Raw genomic sequence first — 16679 nt, 5'->3', positions numbered from 1 at the left:
CATTCCTACTCCCAAAGCAGCACAGAGAATACCAGCACTGCAGTGGGAGCAGAAAGAGGTAGTGCTCCCACACATCCTGCTTGGGTGGCCAGGTGGAGGAAGCATTCAATTCTGCATGGCTCTTGGTCAGCCTGGGGCAGTGCTCTCATGGCCATCACCCTCTGGGTTAAGAGGGAAAGATCAGCCTGCCACAAAGCATCTCTGCCCACACCAAATTCCTATCAACAATAACCCAAAACATAGGAAGAAAAAGATGTGGAGGAATCCAAGAGCTGAAAGAAAAGGCCAGAACCTGGAACTGGAGCACTAAGAGCCATCTGAAGACACATCCTTTTTGCAGGTGATCAGTAGGAACCATGGCAGGACCACAAGGCTGATCTCTGCAGAAGAATCCTTACCCCCACAACTGCTCCTAGGCTGGGCTGCTGTTTCCCCATCTATGGGGCAAAAGGGCTACTAGCAGGGCCAGATCGAAGGAGGCTCGCTAAAATCAGTAAGGCTCATGACTGGAAATGGAATTGCCAGTGTTGGAAATGAAATGGGGAAAACACAAGTGTGCTGGATTTCTTGTCTTTTGCACTGCACCTAAGAGAACTGCAGGTCTAGCTCCTGCTGGTTCCAAGGGAAAAATGCTCAGTCCTTAGTGTGTGATGGTCCATGGCATCTGCTGGGATGTAGCCCACAGCTGCTCCCCAGGCCTTTGCCCACTGCTTGTCTAGTGGTAGGTTGCAGGCACAGAGCTACTCTGCAGCAGATGGGGAAATGCTGTAGCCATACCAACGCTGCACTTGGGAGCCATTATAGCTTCTTTAATACCATCCCCCACAGCAAACTCCTGACCAACCTGTCAGCCTGTGGCTTGGACAGCAGCACTCTGTGCTGGGTTAGGAACTGGCTGGAGGGCCGAGCCCAGAGAGCGGCAGTGAATGGTGCCACATCCAGCTGGCAGCCAGGCACTAGTGGTGTGCCCCAGGGATCAGTGCTGGGCCCCATCCTGTTCAATATCTTTACTGATGATCTGGATGAGGGCATTGAGTCCATCATCAGTAATTTTGCAGATAACACCAAGCTGGGGGCAGGAGTTGACCTGTTAGAGGGTAGGAGAGCTCTGCAGAGGGACCTTGCCAGGCTGGACAGATGGGCAGAGTCCAACGGCATGAGATTTAACACATCCAAGTGCCGGGTTCTGCACATTGGCCACAACAACCCCATGCAGTGCTACAGGCTGGGGTCAGAGTGGCTGGAGAGCGGCCAGGCAGAAAGGGACCTGGGGGCACTAGTTGACAGTAGGCTGAACATGAGCCAGCAGTGTGCCCAGGTGGCCAAGAAGGCCAATGGCATCCTGGCCTGCATCAGGAATAGTGTGGTCAGCGGGAGCAGGGAGGTCATTCTGCCCCTGGACTCAGCACTGGTTAGGCCACATCTTGAGTCCTGTGTCCAGTTCTGGGCCCCTCAGTTTAGGAAGGATGTTGAGTTGCTGGAGGGTGTCCAGAGAAGGGCAACAAAGTTGGTGAGGGGTTTGGAGCACAAGCCCTATGAGGAGAGGCTGAGGGAGCTGGGGTTGCTTAGCCTGGAGAAGAGGAGGCTCAGGGGAGACCTTATTGCTCTCTACAACTACCTTAAGGCAGGTTGTAGCCAGGTGGGGGCCGGTCTCTTCTCCCAGGCAACCAGCACCAGAACAAGAGGACACAGTCTCAAGCTGCATAAGGGGAGGTTTAGACTCAAAGTGAGGAGAAAGTTCTTCACTGAGCGAGTTGTTTGTCATTGGAATGTGCTGCCCAGGGAGGTGGTGGAGTCACCATCACTGGAGGTGTTTAGGAAGAGACTGGATGAGGCACTTGGTGCCATGGTTTAGTTGATCAGATAGTGTTGGGTGAGCGCTTGGACTCAATCTCAAAGGTTTTTTCCAACCTGGTTAATTCTATTCTATTCTTCCCAAACTGAAGAGGGTCTGACAGGCCATCAGTGGGCTCCAAAGGGGCAACAGAAGCAGAAGAGTGGGAGATGGGGCAATGAAATTAAGCAGTGTGAGATGTGAGACCCCTGGCTTTAGCACCAAGCCTCATCTGCCCTCCTCAGCTCCTGCTTCCCTATCTTGCAGTTCAGCAACTGGAAACTAAGCCATCAAGGCCCATCTGCTCCAGCTTCCAGGCTGCAGCCCCTCCTCTGCAAGGGAACATAAACACAGAAAATACTAACAGGACTGTGTTACCTTTTCTTACAGGCACCACAGCGCACATGCTGCAAAGCTCTGATAATATTCTGAACTCTGATGCCTATGAACCACTACCATGATGTTTTATCCTGTATTTGTAAATTCTGAGAAACATGGATGCTGACAGCATCTTTGCAGGAACTGGTAAAGAGGAAGGGAAGAAGGGGCAGACAGAAGGCCACCTGATGGCAGTTTTATTGAAAGAGGTACCAAGAAGGTCAGGAGAGTAAGCCACTGGGTTGCTATTACTGGCACAAAAGCCATCAGAGGAAAGCCTGTGAGCACACAACCCCAGTTTCATGTACAGTCACCCTGAAACCTCCCACAATACTTTACTAAGGTTTTTATTTGATCAGCACATCAATAGGGATTACTGCTTACATGAAATAATCCCTGTGAGATATCTGTCAAGTATTGGGACATTCATGACAGGGACTGGAAACAAATCTGACCTAACTTGTTCATGCCACTGTTTCTATTTCCAACTACATTGTCTGGGATTTTGCTTTTTCTTTGGGATTTCTATTTCCCCCTGAAGATTTGAATGGAAAAGCTTCAGTTACAGCCAAAGCAGAATGGCACAGAAGATTTCCTGGTTTGACTCCCCTCTTTCAATAACTTCTACCCTATTCTCATTGTCATAGAGCTTTGATATGATTTGCTAGAGCAGCATTCCTACCACCCTCCCAGCGCTGCTTTGTCAGTAAGAGCCACTGCCTGAGCCTTCACAGGAAAGCTGTGCATTCCTGACAGGCAGAGGGAAGCTGAGAGGCAGCAGCAGGAATGCAACAGGCAGCCTTCACAGGCCACAAAAATTGGAGTACATTCCAGAAGCACATTAATGGTCACTGCTGGAGACAAAGTATTTGTTAGGGAGTTGTTTGTATATTCCAGCAAAACCTGCAGCACTACGGCCCTTGCCACAGCTATTCTGCAGGAAATGAGGAGGCTGTTTCTCAGGACAGAGATGCTCAGGACGCTCGAGAGAATCAATCACACAGAACCTCTCTCACCTGAAATGACTTCCAGAAGCAACATGAGTTTAAGGCCATCCCTGAAATCTTCCTCTATGTTCTCAATCTGTGTCCCGGCCTTGCGAAGGTGAGAATTACACCATGCTGTGAACGTCTAAAACACAGGAAAGAAAAAAGAAAACAGCAGTCAGTAATCTTCTCAGGAGCCAAACAACAGTTCAGAACTAAAGCAGTGCTGCTAGGTACAACGACACAGATTCAAACCCTGGTTATTGTTACCGTCTTTCCACTTGCTGCCCTTGTGGAACACGAGCCTTAGTATCCAAAGAAGTTGCAGGATGTTCCCATGGCAGGAGGAGTCTGAGAGAGACAGTAATAACTTCATGGCTCCAGCATGTCTGATTTTCTGGAGAGGCCTCTATGTTCCAGTTGGCCTAGAACTCCTCAAAACTGACTTTAAGGGATGCTAAGTGCTCAGATTGCTAGGGACTCCAGTGGAGTTAGATGACACATCTTAACATAATACCAATGGAAAACGGCATGCCAGATCATCCTGGTTCTAGACAGGTGCTTGAGGATAAAAAGGATCATTCTTTTACAGCCAACTGCTTCTGGTCTACTCCATTCCCAGCAAACAGTGCAGCCCTTAAGACACTGAGGAACAGCACATTAAGCTCTTCAACCAGATAAACCACATCCCAGTAGTGTCTGTCCTGCTGCCTCTGCTCTCACTGCCTAGCCAGCAAGCAGACCTCCCTCCTCTGCGTGACTGTCCCACCTTCCTCCCCACCAAATGAAGGAGTACATGCCTTCTGAATAATGATGCTACCACCCATCTCAGCAGAAGCATGGGTCCTAGAAATGATAAAAGCCAGCATCACTTAGCAACGCTTGTGTCTTGCACAGTCCAAAACTCCCACTGACTGAGAGCCTCTGGCAGAAGAATCACTGCAGCCACCTCAATACTAGAAATTACAGCCACCCTAATTAGTGATATTATGCACCACCACTGGATTAATAATGCGAGTCTGGAGTGCAGGAGGGACTGAGGTCCAAACTACAGTACAGTCAATGGCTTTCAAGCAAAACAAAGCTCTTTTGGGAAAGGCCTTCTAACCTCAAGTGGTCAGGATAAGATAATCTCTCATAAGAGAGAAATTAATTTCACCACAACTGATGACAAAACACATTTTCTGCGGCTACAATCTTTCAGACCATGTTCTCAACAACGGGCATGTGGGGCATCCAAGAGATGCAATAGCAGGGATTATCTCAAAAGAGCACCATGTGAAGGGGTCTGAAAAAGAAAGTGCTAGTGTTTGATGGTCAAAACACGAGAAACAAATATAGAACACCTCAGGCACCTAAGTGTGACAGTGCCTTAAAATAGGCGAATCAAAAGAACCCAATCTGGAAATGCAGAGGCTGTTTGACACAGAAGTACCATCTCAAGAGTACAGGGTAGCAACTAGTTCCTTTAAGGTGGACAAGTTTATCTAAGTGCTAATGAATGTGTTTGAACAGACCACCAAGTAAACACTTTCTACTGTATAAACTGTTAAGTCCTTAAAGAGAAGGGTGAGGTTACTCAAAAAATGAGTGGTTCCAACAGCTCAGTGCTCCCACAAGCAAAGGAGGTCTTTCTTATTCATGTCTGGAAACATCTGAGAGGTGGGTGTGAAGAGGATGTGCTCTCTTCAGCAGCACCCAGTAGTAAGGCAAGGAATAATGGACATAAGCTAGAACACAGGAAATTCCACCTCAACCCGAGGAGAAACCTCTTTACTGTGAGGGTGATGGAGCACTGGAACAGGCCTTCCAGAGAGGTTGTGGAATCTTCTTCACTGGAGACTTTCAAAGCCAACCTGGACGTGTTCCTGTGGGGCCTGCCCTAGGTGATCCTGCTTTGGTAGGGGGGTTGAACCCAATGATCTCTGGAGGTCACTTCCAACCCCTAACATCCTGTGATTCTTCCCTCCCTCTCCTAGAGCTGGTTGAACTCACTGCCCCAGCCAAGAACTGTTTACTTTCTTCGGTATGGCTAGGATTCTGCCCAGTAGTGCACAGAGACACTTCAGCAGACTCTAGCAAGCCTCTGCAAGAGGTAATTGGGTATGCATGAGCCAAGCTGCAGGGTGGAGTGGACCACAACTGTCATGCCTTCTTAGGCTTTTGGGGAGCTTCAGCAGAAAGGACTCAGCTGATAGTGAAACATGCCCAAAATTCAGAGCTGCTCTACTACTGCTTACACCGTGCACAGGATTTCAAAAGAAAGATTACCCCAAATGGCAAAGAGCACCAGGCCTTCTTATTTGTCTAGAAGCTGGGCTTCCACTCCTAACCTGCTCACATCTGGGCTTACACAAGAACAAACAGCATAGCAGAACCTTTGCTAGGAAAAAGCATTGCTCAACAGCTGCCAGGCTTCCCACTGCTGTGCTCTGGCCTTGCTCTCCGCCAAGGCTGTGGGACTGAGCAGGATAACAGTGCAGCTGTAAATAGTTTCATGCCAATGGCCCTTTGGATGGATACATGCATTGGGAAAGCCTAGGATCTTCCCTCCCCCCCCGCCCCAAGATTCCAGATTTGGAAGCTTTAAAAAAGAGTAAGTCATTAAGCACCTTTTATTACTTCTTATTGTTATTCCTCTGAGAAATGAAAGTGAAGTTTTTTCAAGTAAGAGTAGTTTTATTTGAAAACAGGTCCTGTATCATGAAGTACATCCTTTTGGCACTACTTTCTTCATTCCAGTACCTGCACTTCCTTATGTGAGAAGTTAATTTACTTGGCTCCCCTTTGTAGCCAGGCTCCTTCGCTCCTCCAGAGGGGTAAATGAGAGCACAAATGCTTTCAAATGCTACATCATCATCATCACATAGCAACAAAAGACATGTCAGGAGGGTTGCAGATGCACATGAACCTCCTTCTCACATTTGGAAAGCAGTCAAAGCAAGACCCTTTGAGCCAGTGATTTGCCCAGGGTTATGTTATAGAATGTGTTGGAGGAGGAAGCCTGGGATCGAACTCACAGGGCACCAGATTGCACTTTCATTTCTTGTATGAATTCCCTGATGCCATTTCAGTTTTGTTTTCCATCAGCCCAAAGCAGATAAGAAAGCTCTGCTTTAAATCATGGATAATCCCAGTATAGCTAAACTGGGCATCTGTTTGCTATTTTGAAGATGCAATCAGGTGATCAGGTCTAAGTTTCTAAGAAACATGGATGAAATTAAAAGTAAACTGCAAATCTTACAAATTGTGCACTACAATGAAGCCTGGCAGGATAACCAGATCAGTGAGATTATTTGCTGCATGAGTCACCCAGGGCTTGGTGGAAAAATTGAGTCCCAAGGCCAGCCCTCCATTTTCTCTGCTGAAGCCATCTCCATCACATCATGGCCCCTGACATGCTGAAGTAAGATGACTAGTCATCAGTGGCAGAGCTGACATACCAGCTCCTCAAAAATGTGGACCACGAAGGATCAATGAAGAGTGCACACACAGTTCCCACCAGACACAATACACAGCTATTTTCTCCAGGTACCCCTCAGGTCACACATGAACTCCAATAAGCATAATATCATAAGCAGCAGAACGGTGTATGGGACCAGCAGGGACCAGCAGCCCAGTGTGGGTGCATTAGACCATTCTACAAGAAAGCCAGATTAGGAATTCTATTAATAATTGCCATGGGATTCACAAAGTACATTCTTCACAGGCCAACCCAGAACAAAACATAGTAATCAGAAAACAGCTTTATGTTGCTGCACGTATTCCACAAGAGTAAAATACCTTCTTACTCCCAAGTAGTAAGTTGGAGAGAGATTTGATAAGAGTGGAGAAATGTGGCAGAAGAGTTGGGGGCCCAAGAGAAAAGTGCAAGCCGAAATTTCTGCTGTCTGCTGGGGCTTGCAATCCTGACAATCTTGTTTGGAGCCATTTGTACTGACTTGGCTTCATGCATCTGCACAGGATCCTTTTTGTTATTCTAGGAAACCTCCTGAAACCACCTACTCGCCCCATCCACCTTCTGGGCAACACAGCCACCCCTCCCCACTCCCTGAGTCACAGCTAGCGGTGACAGTCGGCTCAGGGCAGCCACTAAGCCCCGCTGTGCTGCCTGTCACCAGCAAAAAAGCTTTCCATAGTGGAAAGGATGCTGAGAGCAGCCAGCCCCGTCTTCCTGGCACAGGCCCAGCCCTGGGAGCAGGCAGACAAACTCCCCACCACCTGTGTTTGCTAGGGTGAGGTGAGGCACACCCCAGTTCAGAGGGCAGAAATAAATGCATTGCCAGGTAGGAAAGCACTGTCTCCTCAGCTCTGAGTTCAAACCCTGCTCTGAAGCAGCAGATATGCTTCCTTACTGCCTGCAGATACACAAGGCCTGCAGATTATTCTCCCACTTACCCTGTCTCAAAGGCAAGGAAACAAATACTCTGTTAATCTTGAGGCTTGTGGAAATTTTGCAGAGCTGGAAAATTACTTACTGTTAAATAATAGCATAAAAACATATCATCAGCTGGATTTTCTCCATACAAGGGTCAGACCATCAATTTTCCAAGGTAACTGCACAAGAGGTGAAAACAGAGATGTGTTTCTTGGCCCTTGTATCTTTCCACATATTGCACTCCTAATTTAACTTCTGGGTACAAGAGATTGCCAGGACTCCTCTGCAGGTCTGCCTCTTGTTCAGTCTTCACAATGGAGGATTGTCCTATGAAGGCACACTTATGCATTTGCATCACATGCATGAATTTGATCATTGCTCTCCATGTTCCTTACTTCCATCTAGAATCATAGAATGGTCTGGGTTGGAAGGAACCTCCGGAAGTTCACCTAGTCCAACCCCTCTTGCAGTCAGCAGGGGCACCCTCAATGAGATCAGGCTGCCCAGAGCCCTCTTGAGCCTCACTTAGAACATCTCCAGGGATGGGGCCCCAACCACCTCCCTGGGCAACTTATCCCATTTGTAGTTTTCCATTTTTTATCTCCCAGCTTCATCAGCAAGATCCCTGACACTGAGGTCAACTCTTGCTATTTGTATGATGGGTGCTGTACAAACAATAGGGCCTTCACATTCTACTGCAATATAACCTGTCAGATAATAAATGCAATAACTAATGTTACTGAAAGCAAGCAAATAAGATTAACTGTTCTGCTGCCACAGCATATCAGGCAGGTTTACTGCTAGGGTAACTTCTACAAGCCTACCTGCATATCTATTTCAACACAGGTATGCACACCTGGGGTTTTTTTTTTGATGCTGACATGGAAACTCTTCCTGCTTCTCAGAACTTATTGTATTAACCCTTGCCAAGGGATGTGTTAACTACAACAAATAGCTGGGTGATTGGTGAAGGTCCTGCAGTCAAAGCTCTAATGAGAGACCATCTTCAACTATGCCCCAACTGCAAACCTGACTTTTGGTTCTCCCTGTATTTCATGAGCATACACACACACACACACACAGGTACTCTGCTTTTGTTTCCAGAAGACAATAATCTCTTCTTTTCACATTGTCCTCTCCAAATTCAGTACCCTTCTGGTACCAAAGTGACTCTGGCAAGCTTCCTGAAAACTGGGGAAGCAGGACAGTAAGTGCACATTTGGTAAAGAATGCTTCTGCTCGGGAAGTGACACCACAGAGCAGACCTAGAGAGCTCTTTGCTGCAAGGAAACAGCCATAAGGCTGTTCAGCTGCTGAGCAATTTTAGCAATGTAAATGTCAAAGCTACCACAACCACATAAATGGCAGATTGTTTTTAAAAAGGGGGCAGTTTTATCTCTTTGTGGCTCTAATAGTGACATTCCAGCTTTATCTGACCTTTCCAGATGTTCTTTAATTCTCTCCTTGCTAAATCACTCTTGCATGCAGCCCTGCTTTCCACGGGTGAGTGTAAACTTTCTGACACAGCCAAGAGACTGCCATATTTGTGTAACAGCCCCAGAGAAGCTGTAACTGAGCCAGAGTACTGCCATTTGCCTCCTTTCTGATAGAAGAAAGGTCTGACTAAGGCAAGCAAAGCAAGAATTCACTGGAGCATAGCCTTGCCAGAGCACCACCACCAAGCTCAAAGGGAAGCAGTGTTCATGGCCACCAAGGCACCCTCCTCCCTGGTGTTTATGCTAGGGGATGAATTTTAAGCAAGTATTTCAACACAGCTCTGCTGTTTAGACATGTCCACGAAGGTATGGCTCCTTTTAAGAAGGGAATGCACACACAACCAGAAGGGAATAAGAAGGGAATGTACACACAATTCTCAGCTTCATAGCACAATTTTATGCTGGTCTGCACATGTGCTCTGAGAAGGGAGCTCATGAACAGGCTGAAAGCTGTGGGCACTAGCCCACATTTTCTTCTAGTGCTGTAGAAGAAGTGGCAGGAAGACTCCCTTTCCATTCACCAGAAGAGAAAGCAGGATATTCAAACAATACATCACATCATGCACAGCTGGAAAACAAAACCAGTTTATCCAGCTACAAGTGCTGCTCCTCTGCTAGTGTGTTCAGAGGAGTGCGCCTGGGCTTCTGACTGCACAACCAGGCTGCATTCCCTGCCTGGCCCGAAAGCAAACTCTCCACGGTGCCAGCTTGTTGCAATGCCGGACATTCCAGGACTGCCAAGACAGATCTGCTAACTCTCGCAACAGATTCTCCAGCCCATTCCCTGCTGCAAGGAATTCTATTGAAATTACGCTGTCCGGAACAACAACTGAGGCACTCGGCTAACAATGATTAACAGTTTACGAAGAGCAGGCAGAAAACTCCTGTACACACAGCTTTAAGCAACAGAACTACAAATAAAGCAGTTCCAGCTGCCCCAAAACGGGGATCCTTCCACCCCAGTAGTCTGGGAACTGAACATGCTGTGTCAAGCAAAGAGGATGCTAACCCCCAGTCACCACAAATCCTTCTCTCTCTCGCTTCTTGAATAGACAGACTATGCCATCATTAGCTTATTAATTGGAAGGTTTTGGACTGAAAGTCTGGGCAAGCCATGAAACAGATCTCAACAATCCAGTCCAAGTTTCCCTCCACTTAGCACTAATTTATTACCAGCATTAAACCCCAGGGTCTCATGTGATTTTCCCCCTTCAGGGTGCTATTGCTCCCTAACATTTTCTGTGGCACCCCCTTCTCTAAATCCTCCTCTCCAATCTTAAAAGTACTTGGAAAATCTCCTTAAGATCTCTTGGGTAGCTGCTTGTCACCTCCCCACACTCAACACTGACTCAAAAGACAGACTTTGCTGCAGCTTCTTTTCCTGCCCAAGACTGAGGTATAAACTGACAAGGAGCCGCTCAGTTAATTAGGGAACAATTACAAAGTAATCCTGGATTCTGTCAACATCTTGGCCAAGGCTGGACAAGACAGATCATACCAACAACTCTAAGAGAGCTGGACCCTGAAAGGGCCTTTCACGGAGTACAGTTGCGACCAGATAAGTCTCCTGGCTCACTGAATGGTTTCTGTGCCAACAGGCTGCAAGTAACAGAAGTTTATACACACATACATTAGTGGGTTTCAGCTGCCACAGAGGAAACACAGCCCTGCAGCCCTCATCTCTGTATTCTACACCTCCTGGTTTATTCCTTGGTGTACTTGGATGCCTCCTAGGATGCCTCAAAATATGCACAAATGGCCATCCTCTCCACACAGAGAAGATGCAGCTAATGGAGATGATCCACAGAAACCTCATTGTGTGTCCAAGGAGCCATTTTGTTCAAACTTGAACTACAAGACCAGCCACCATTTGGCATACCCTCCAATTTCATCTTCTAACCTGAAATATCCCTGCTGCACATTGCTTTGCATTTCAAGCCACATAACAATTTTGAAAAGTAAGAAAAGCATCTGATAAACCCTTTCAGCATCTACTCTGAGCCCATTCTCCCAAAGCTGGGATGGTTCAAAGAGCTTGGTTTGTGTTGTAGTGTTACACTGCTGGTTGCTGACCTCTAAAAAAGTCACAGGTATGATGGTCAGTAAGACCAACACTGCACAATAAAGAGCTCTGCTTTCCAAGGGAGTTGGCCAATTCTCTTAAGGCTGAAGGAATTAAATGGATATTCAGAAGGAATCAATTACTGACACCTCCACAAAAGGAGTTGAGTACCACTCATATAAGTAGCAATGTCCTGTTCTGGATTAATACCAGCTGCTGAGTTCAGGCATGGCTGAAAGACAAAATGCAGCCCATGCTGCTTCTGAAAATAGGAGGTATCATTAGACTGTATCGTGTGTTACCAGCACCCACCTACAGAACCATTTGGTGGCTGTGTAAGGAGTTGCTGAGAGTGGAAAGGAAAAGTGTTTAAGTTTACTTGCATTTCCCAACTCCAGGGCACAGCCCCTGAAACTCAGAAACAGAACTCAGACCAGTACTGCTGCTTAGTCACTTCCCAAAACCCATCTCTACAGCTCAGGATGAGAACAGTACTACAAGAGTAAGAGCTCTAACTGTAACTGTATAAGCCAGGCTGGATCCCACTGGGAATGTGAAATTCACCACCAATCCCTCTCCTTGTCCAGAAGAGCTAGGAACTGTTGCACAGGAAAAATAAAGATTAATTGGTTGTCAGGAGGGCTTTTAGAACACTTGGAATGAATCAGCACATCACTTGTCAGAAGCACAAGTAAATTCTGTGTAGGAGTTTTCATTTTTCCCTCAGTGCAGCAGTTCTCAGTGTCTTGCACAATTACTAATTCTCCTCTCCTAGAAGACAGGGCAACACACAAAAAAACCCCAGAGGCCCTTCCACACTGCTTTTCCACTGGCATAGTGTTAAGTGCTTTGGAGTCAGAACAATCCCTTTTATTAACTAACAACAGGCTAAAGTAGTAAGGGCAGACATCTCAATCCAGGGCACTTCCCGTCCACCACAGAGTAAATATTTGTTCTTCTCTACATTTGTGCCTCTGGAGCCCTTAACTTCATTGTTGACAAAGAGCTGCGCCATTTCAGGAAAAAATCAGCTTCTGGCATTTGAAAGCTACTGACCAGTAAATCAATGAATCAGCCAGCATTTTAGATGAGCAAAATACGAGCCTTCCTTATCCCAGGGTTACCAGGAAGCACTAACAGCTAGGAGCTTTCAAGAAGTATTTAAAACCAAGACACAAAAAAACCCCAACCCTGCACAAGAAGATCAACTGGCTAGAAGGGCAGTCCTCTAGAGTGTAGTGTGAAGCTCAGACTAGCAAAACTCTTTCTCTGGGTCTTCTCTCTCCTATGAGATCTGCTCATAAATGTCAACTTGCTTTGAACTCTCATAAAAATTAAGCAGAGCCTGTCTCTGCACTTCATATGCTGAGGTTTCCAAATGCTTTATAGCATTTGAAGATATACTGGGAGAAATCATTTCACCGAGCACTAGAATACAAGTATTTATGGACTGAAAAGCAGCAACAAGTCACTGAAAGCAAAACTGTTTGATTCATAGAGGCTAAACTCCAACTGCCTAGCACAGGACTAGGCTAGGACACCAGGATAACAAACTTCATGAGCAATCTTATATCCGTGACAGCAGGCCAGCACTTTACATCTCACCGCTCAAACTCTTAGAGAGTTTATCCAGACCTAGTACCAAATTCACTGTGAAGTGTGACCACGTGTCCCCAGGAAAAGGCTGGGGCATGGGGGAAACGGCAAGCTCCTGACACACTAATCAGGACATACATGCTTGCTCTAGCTTGTCTGAGAGCAGAGAACCACAGTACAGGACTTCTTTCAACTGGAAGCAGGGAAGCATCCTTTCTCCACTGGATTCATACTGCTCCACGGGCAAGCATTAACACAACTCTCTGCTAAAGATTTGTCTTGTGCCTCTGCTCTCATGGGATAGGGAGACTATCAGTTTACACTGAGTTCACAATGCCAGAAGTGCAAGAACTGATTTGGCTGAAAGCCCTTTTGCAGTGTAGGTTCAGAAACATATGGGACTACCCTGAGCCCTTGCACCCATCTTGCATGCTGCTGTCATAAAGGGTTGCTTCCTCAGCTTCCTGGGGACATCCACTGCTGTTGCCTTTTCCATTGCTCTTCTTCAGCTGTTTGTTTTGCTGATGAAGGGAAGAAGAGGAAGTTGCAGCTTCATTTATCCAAGCTTTCTATACACAGAGCTAAGTAAATAGCTTTAATAACTGAAACAACTGCATGTGTTTACAGCTCCGTATGGATGCTGCGAAATTAGCACAAAGCATTGCTCCAGGCTTTTCAGGCTGCAGAACTTAAGTCACTCTACAGCTCTAGAAGACAGAAAAAAAGCCTTGAAACAATCCGGTTTTCTAACATGGCGAGTGTCCTGGCTAAAAGAAGCTACAGCTGCATTTGCAGCGAGAAAAGGACTCCAACACTGTGCTTGCCATGAGACAGAGCTACCCAACAAAGAACAAAGCATCAGAAAGGATACCTATTTCCAACAGAGCTTCTGGAGGCTACATGACATGGGGGTACTATGTACTCAGGCTTCACTCCCATCACTGGTGACATAAAACTCTTTGCTAAAAGGTCTAGGAAGAAAATAAGACTTTTGGCTACCATCCTGACTCAGTGTAGCACCAATGCTCACAGTTCAGGTGCTCATTTGCAAGCGTGAAACCCACTGCTTCCAGCTCCAGAGGATTTGCCCTTTGAACAAGGTCTGCAACTACTAAGAACGGTTCCCTTGATATGGGATTTTCCAAAATTAAGAATATAGGCCCTGGGACAAGAGGACTGTGATGCTCATGCACTATCAAAGTTGGGGCCTTAAAGACAGGTAGGGATCTAACCATGCTAGGGACTACACAGACACAGGGTGAATAGCTGCTCTGTGCTCAAAGCGCTTTCAATGTGAGACTCAGAAATGAGGGTGGAAACAACGCGTCTCAGAAGAACGAGACAGCATTAGTCAGGGTGCTTGGCAGTGGTCTCAGTGCACCCACAACCTACCTCCTGTCACATTGCTTACCAAGATCATAGTAAACTGAAGAAAAATTTAATCCAAAAAAGACTGGCTCTAGCTGAAAAAAGGAACAAACCATTCACAATCCTACAGGCTACATAGCTGTCAGAACAGCAGCCTCCCATGCAAGACTGCAAGACTGATTTTCTTACACTCCCCAGTGTTTGGTGCCATCATCTTGTTCTCAAAAGCTACATCCTGTTGCCACAGTGCAGTTTGCCTTAGCTTGGTCCATGCAGTTGGCACTGGTAGCCTAACTGGAGTAGAAACAACAGAACTGTGATTGTCTGTAGCAGATTACTCCAAAGCAAGAGAGGCAGCACAAACAAGAGTAAGAAAGCAATTGTTTGAAAATGTAACAAGCAGACAGTTGGCTTCAGAGGCTGATAGAGGTGAGAGCTGACATTTCATGGCAGAGAGATAAAAGAGAATGGATGAGGCAACATGGAGGAGCCTTGAAAACAAACAGGTACCTCACATTTAACAAGCTAAAGAAAGGTGTGCTGCTGAAGATACATGAGCTGAAGGGGATATTTATAACTCACAGATGACAAAAATGATCACTGCAGCTGTTTGGGTGAGTGTGATTGGATTGCCTCACGAAGGTCAGAAAAGAAAGGATGTTGCCGTAACTCAGACGTAAGACAACAAAGAGCCCGCGTGGGAGCTGTATGGGAGATCCATCAGCCTTTCCAGAGGGAAATGAAATGTCAGGTCTGAGTAGGGAATGCCACAGCTATTGTTGGATAAAAGGATTTATCTGATCTGAGTGTAGGCAAGTTATTGAATGTTTACATAAAGGCACTGTGAAAAAAGTCCCACCAGTAATCCACACGAGCAGTAAACAGCTTCTAAAAGGCAAAACATGGAACCGAGCCTCAGAAACTCTGAACAGTGACCCTGCACCTTCCCACCTCCATCCCTGTAACACAGACCAACAGAGAGACCATGAAAAGGTAGAGCTGCTCCTCTATGTACCTGTAAGTAGACGTGCTCCTTTCATTTACACACAGAGCAGGAGGAACTGTCACTTACTACTGCTGTTACCTCCATGAAGCTGGCACAGATAATTAGGACAATGCTAGATCTGTACCTTCTCATGAATGAAACAGGTGCACCATGGCACATGCTTGTCAGTGTCTCATTAAGCATCTCACTGAATTTGCAGGCCTTCAAGAATGCACAGACAAGCAGCATCAGGATGAACAGATTCTCAGTGAATTACTGGGAGTTGACCACAGGCATCTCCCCTCCCAGGCGGTAACTTTCAGGTGGGTGGCGCATGTTTGCACAGCTGCCGAGTCGACCGTGTTTTCCCTTACAGTTTAAATACCCAGCACATGAAACAGCTAAGAACAACACGAATTCATATGTATCAGTATCTGTGTATTATGTGGTTGTGGGGAAGGCTCTTGAATAAGGTATCAGGCATATTTAAAATTGCATCGTGACTTATTTTTAATTGGATACAGAAAGTGCTAAAACTGCTGTGGGTGGTGAGATTATGAAGATGGTCTTTTCTGGGATCTCAAGACATATTCCTTGCTGAGGCATGAATGTGTCATCTAAGAGCTAGGGTAAAGCAGGATTTACATTGTCTACACTAGCATTGAGTAGCAAGCTATTTCTCAGTGTATATCACAGCCCAAGGAGTGGTCTAATTAGCGAGCAGCCTCATGGGCCCGAAGTCATCTGCATGCCACCACAAGTTTCTAACACCACCCTATTACCACATGCACTGCAAGCAACGTGATTTCATCTTGGTCCAGCAGATATAGCCATGACTAGGACCACAGTGTGTTTTGAGGGATCTGTACCAAGTCTGTGGGTACACCTGGACAGCACAGCGAAAAACAGCACAGAGGTGTCCTAGTATCTGAGCCAAGGTACCAGGAACAGCTAGACAAGGGCTATCCCATGTAGGAGGGCCCTGGGCCCCTGCTATGCCTCCTACACGGGATAGCCCCTCTGCAGAGATTAGTACCTAGCAAGCGCAAGAAATGATGTTCAGTACTGCAGAGGAGCAAAGAAGCAGGGGAGGGCAGGTCTTCCCAGAAGCTGTGTTCAGACCAGGATGGAGATCCTAAAGCAAAGTAAGCAATAAAGGCAGCTGAAGATTAAAAATTATGATAGGTGAGAATTACAGCAGGAGTTTTGTTCCAGGCTGCTGTGGTCCAGAGGTTCAGACACCAAGAGAGCAACTGCCTTGAGAGACAGAGGCAATGCTGGCTCACCCCCAACATAACACCTGGCTGCAGACACCTCAGGGCTTCTCTAATTCCCCCAGGTTACTTTGCTCCAGACTCATGCTCCTTTGCCCTGCCTATCACCAACAAGATTCCACACTGGGAATCTAAGCAGAATGTGACCTAACTTTAAGGCAATGTAGTCTTTAAAGACTTTCTTGATCCCATGACCAAAACCTCATATTCTTATCTATTTTGACTTCAATTATTTTGTTTGCCTTGAGACTGTTCATGCAGTTTATCAAAGCAAAAGGCTCTCTGTAAAAGAAGCCAGATGTGGGACTGATATCAAGGATTA

General features: G+C 46.4%; 1 protein-coding gene across 5 annotated transcripts in view; it reads right to left on the bottom strand.

Annotated features, from left to right (window-relative positions):
• The window catches only part of ACTN1 (actinin alpha 1), a 92879-nt gene that overhangs the window by 46620 nt on the left and 29580 nt on the right, over positions 1-16679 (bottom strand). For all 5 annotated transcript variants that reach the window (XM_054161598.1, XM_054161593.1, XM_054161596.1 and 2 more), the window contains exon 2: positions 3229-3343. In XM_054161598.1, the coding sequence (XP_054017573.1) occupies positions 3229-3343 (115 nt within the window). The remainder of the gene's footprint in view (positions 1-3228; positions 3344-16679) is intronic.

The sequence above is a fragment of the Dryobates pubescens genome, chromosome 5, assembly GCF_014839835.1.
Source record: "Dryobates pubescens isolate bDryPub1 chromosome 5, bDryPub1.pri, whole genome shotgun sequence".
Taxonomy (NCBI): Eukaryota; Metazoa; Chordata; class Aves; order Piciformes; family Picidae; genus Dryobates; species Dryobates pubescens.
The sequence above is the reverse complement of the archived record's forward strand: the minus strand, read 5'-3'. Positions and strand labels throughout refer to the sequence as shown.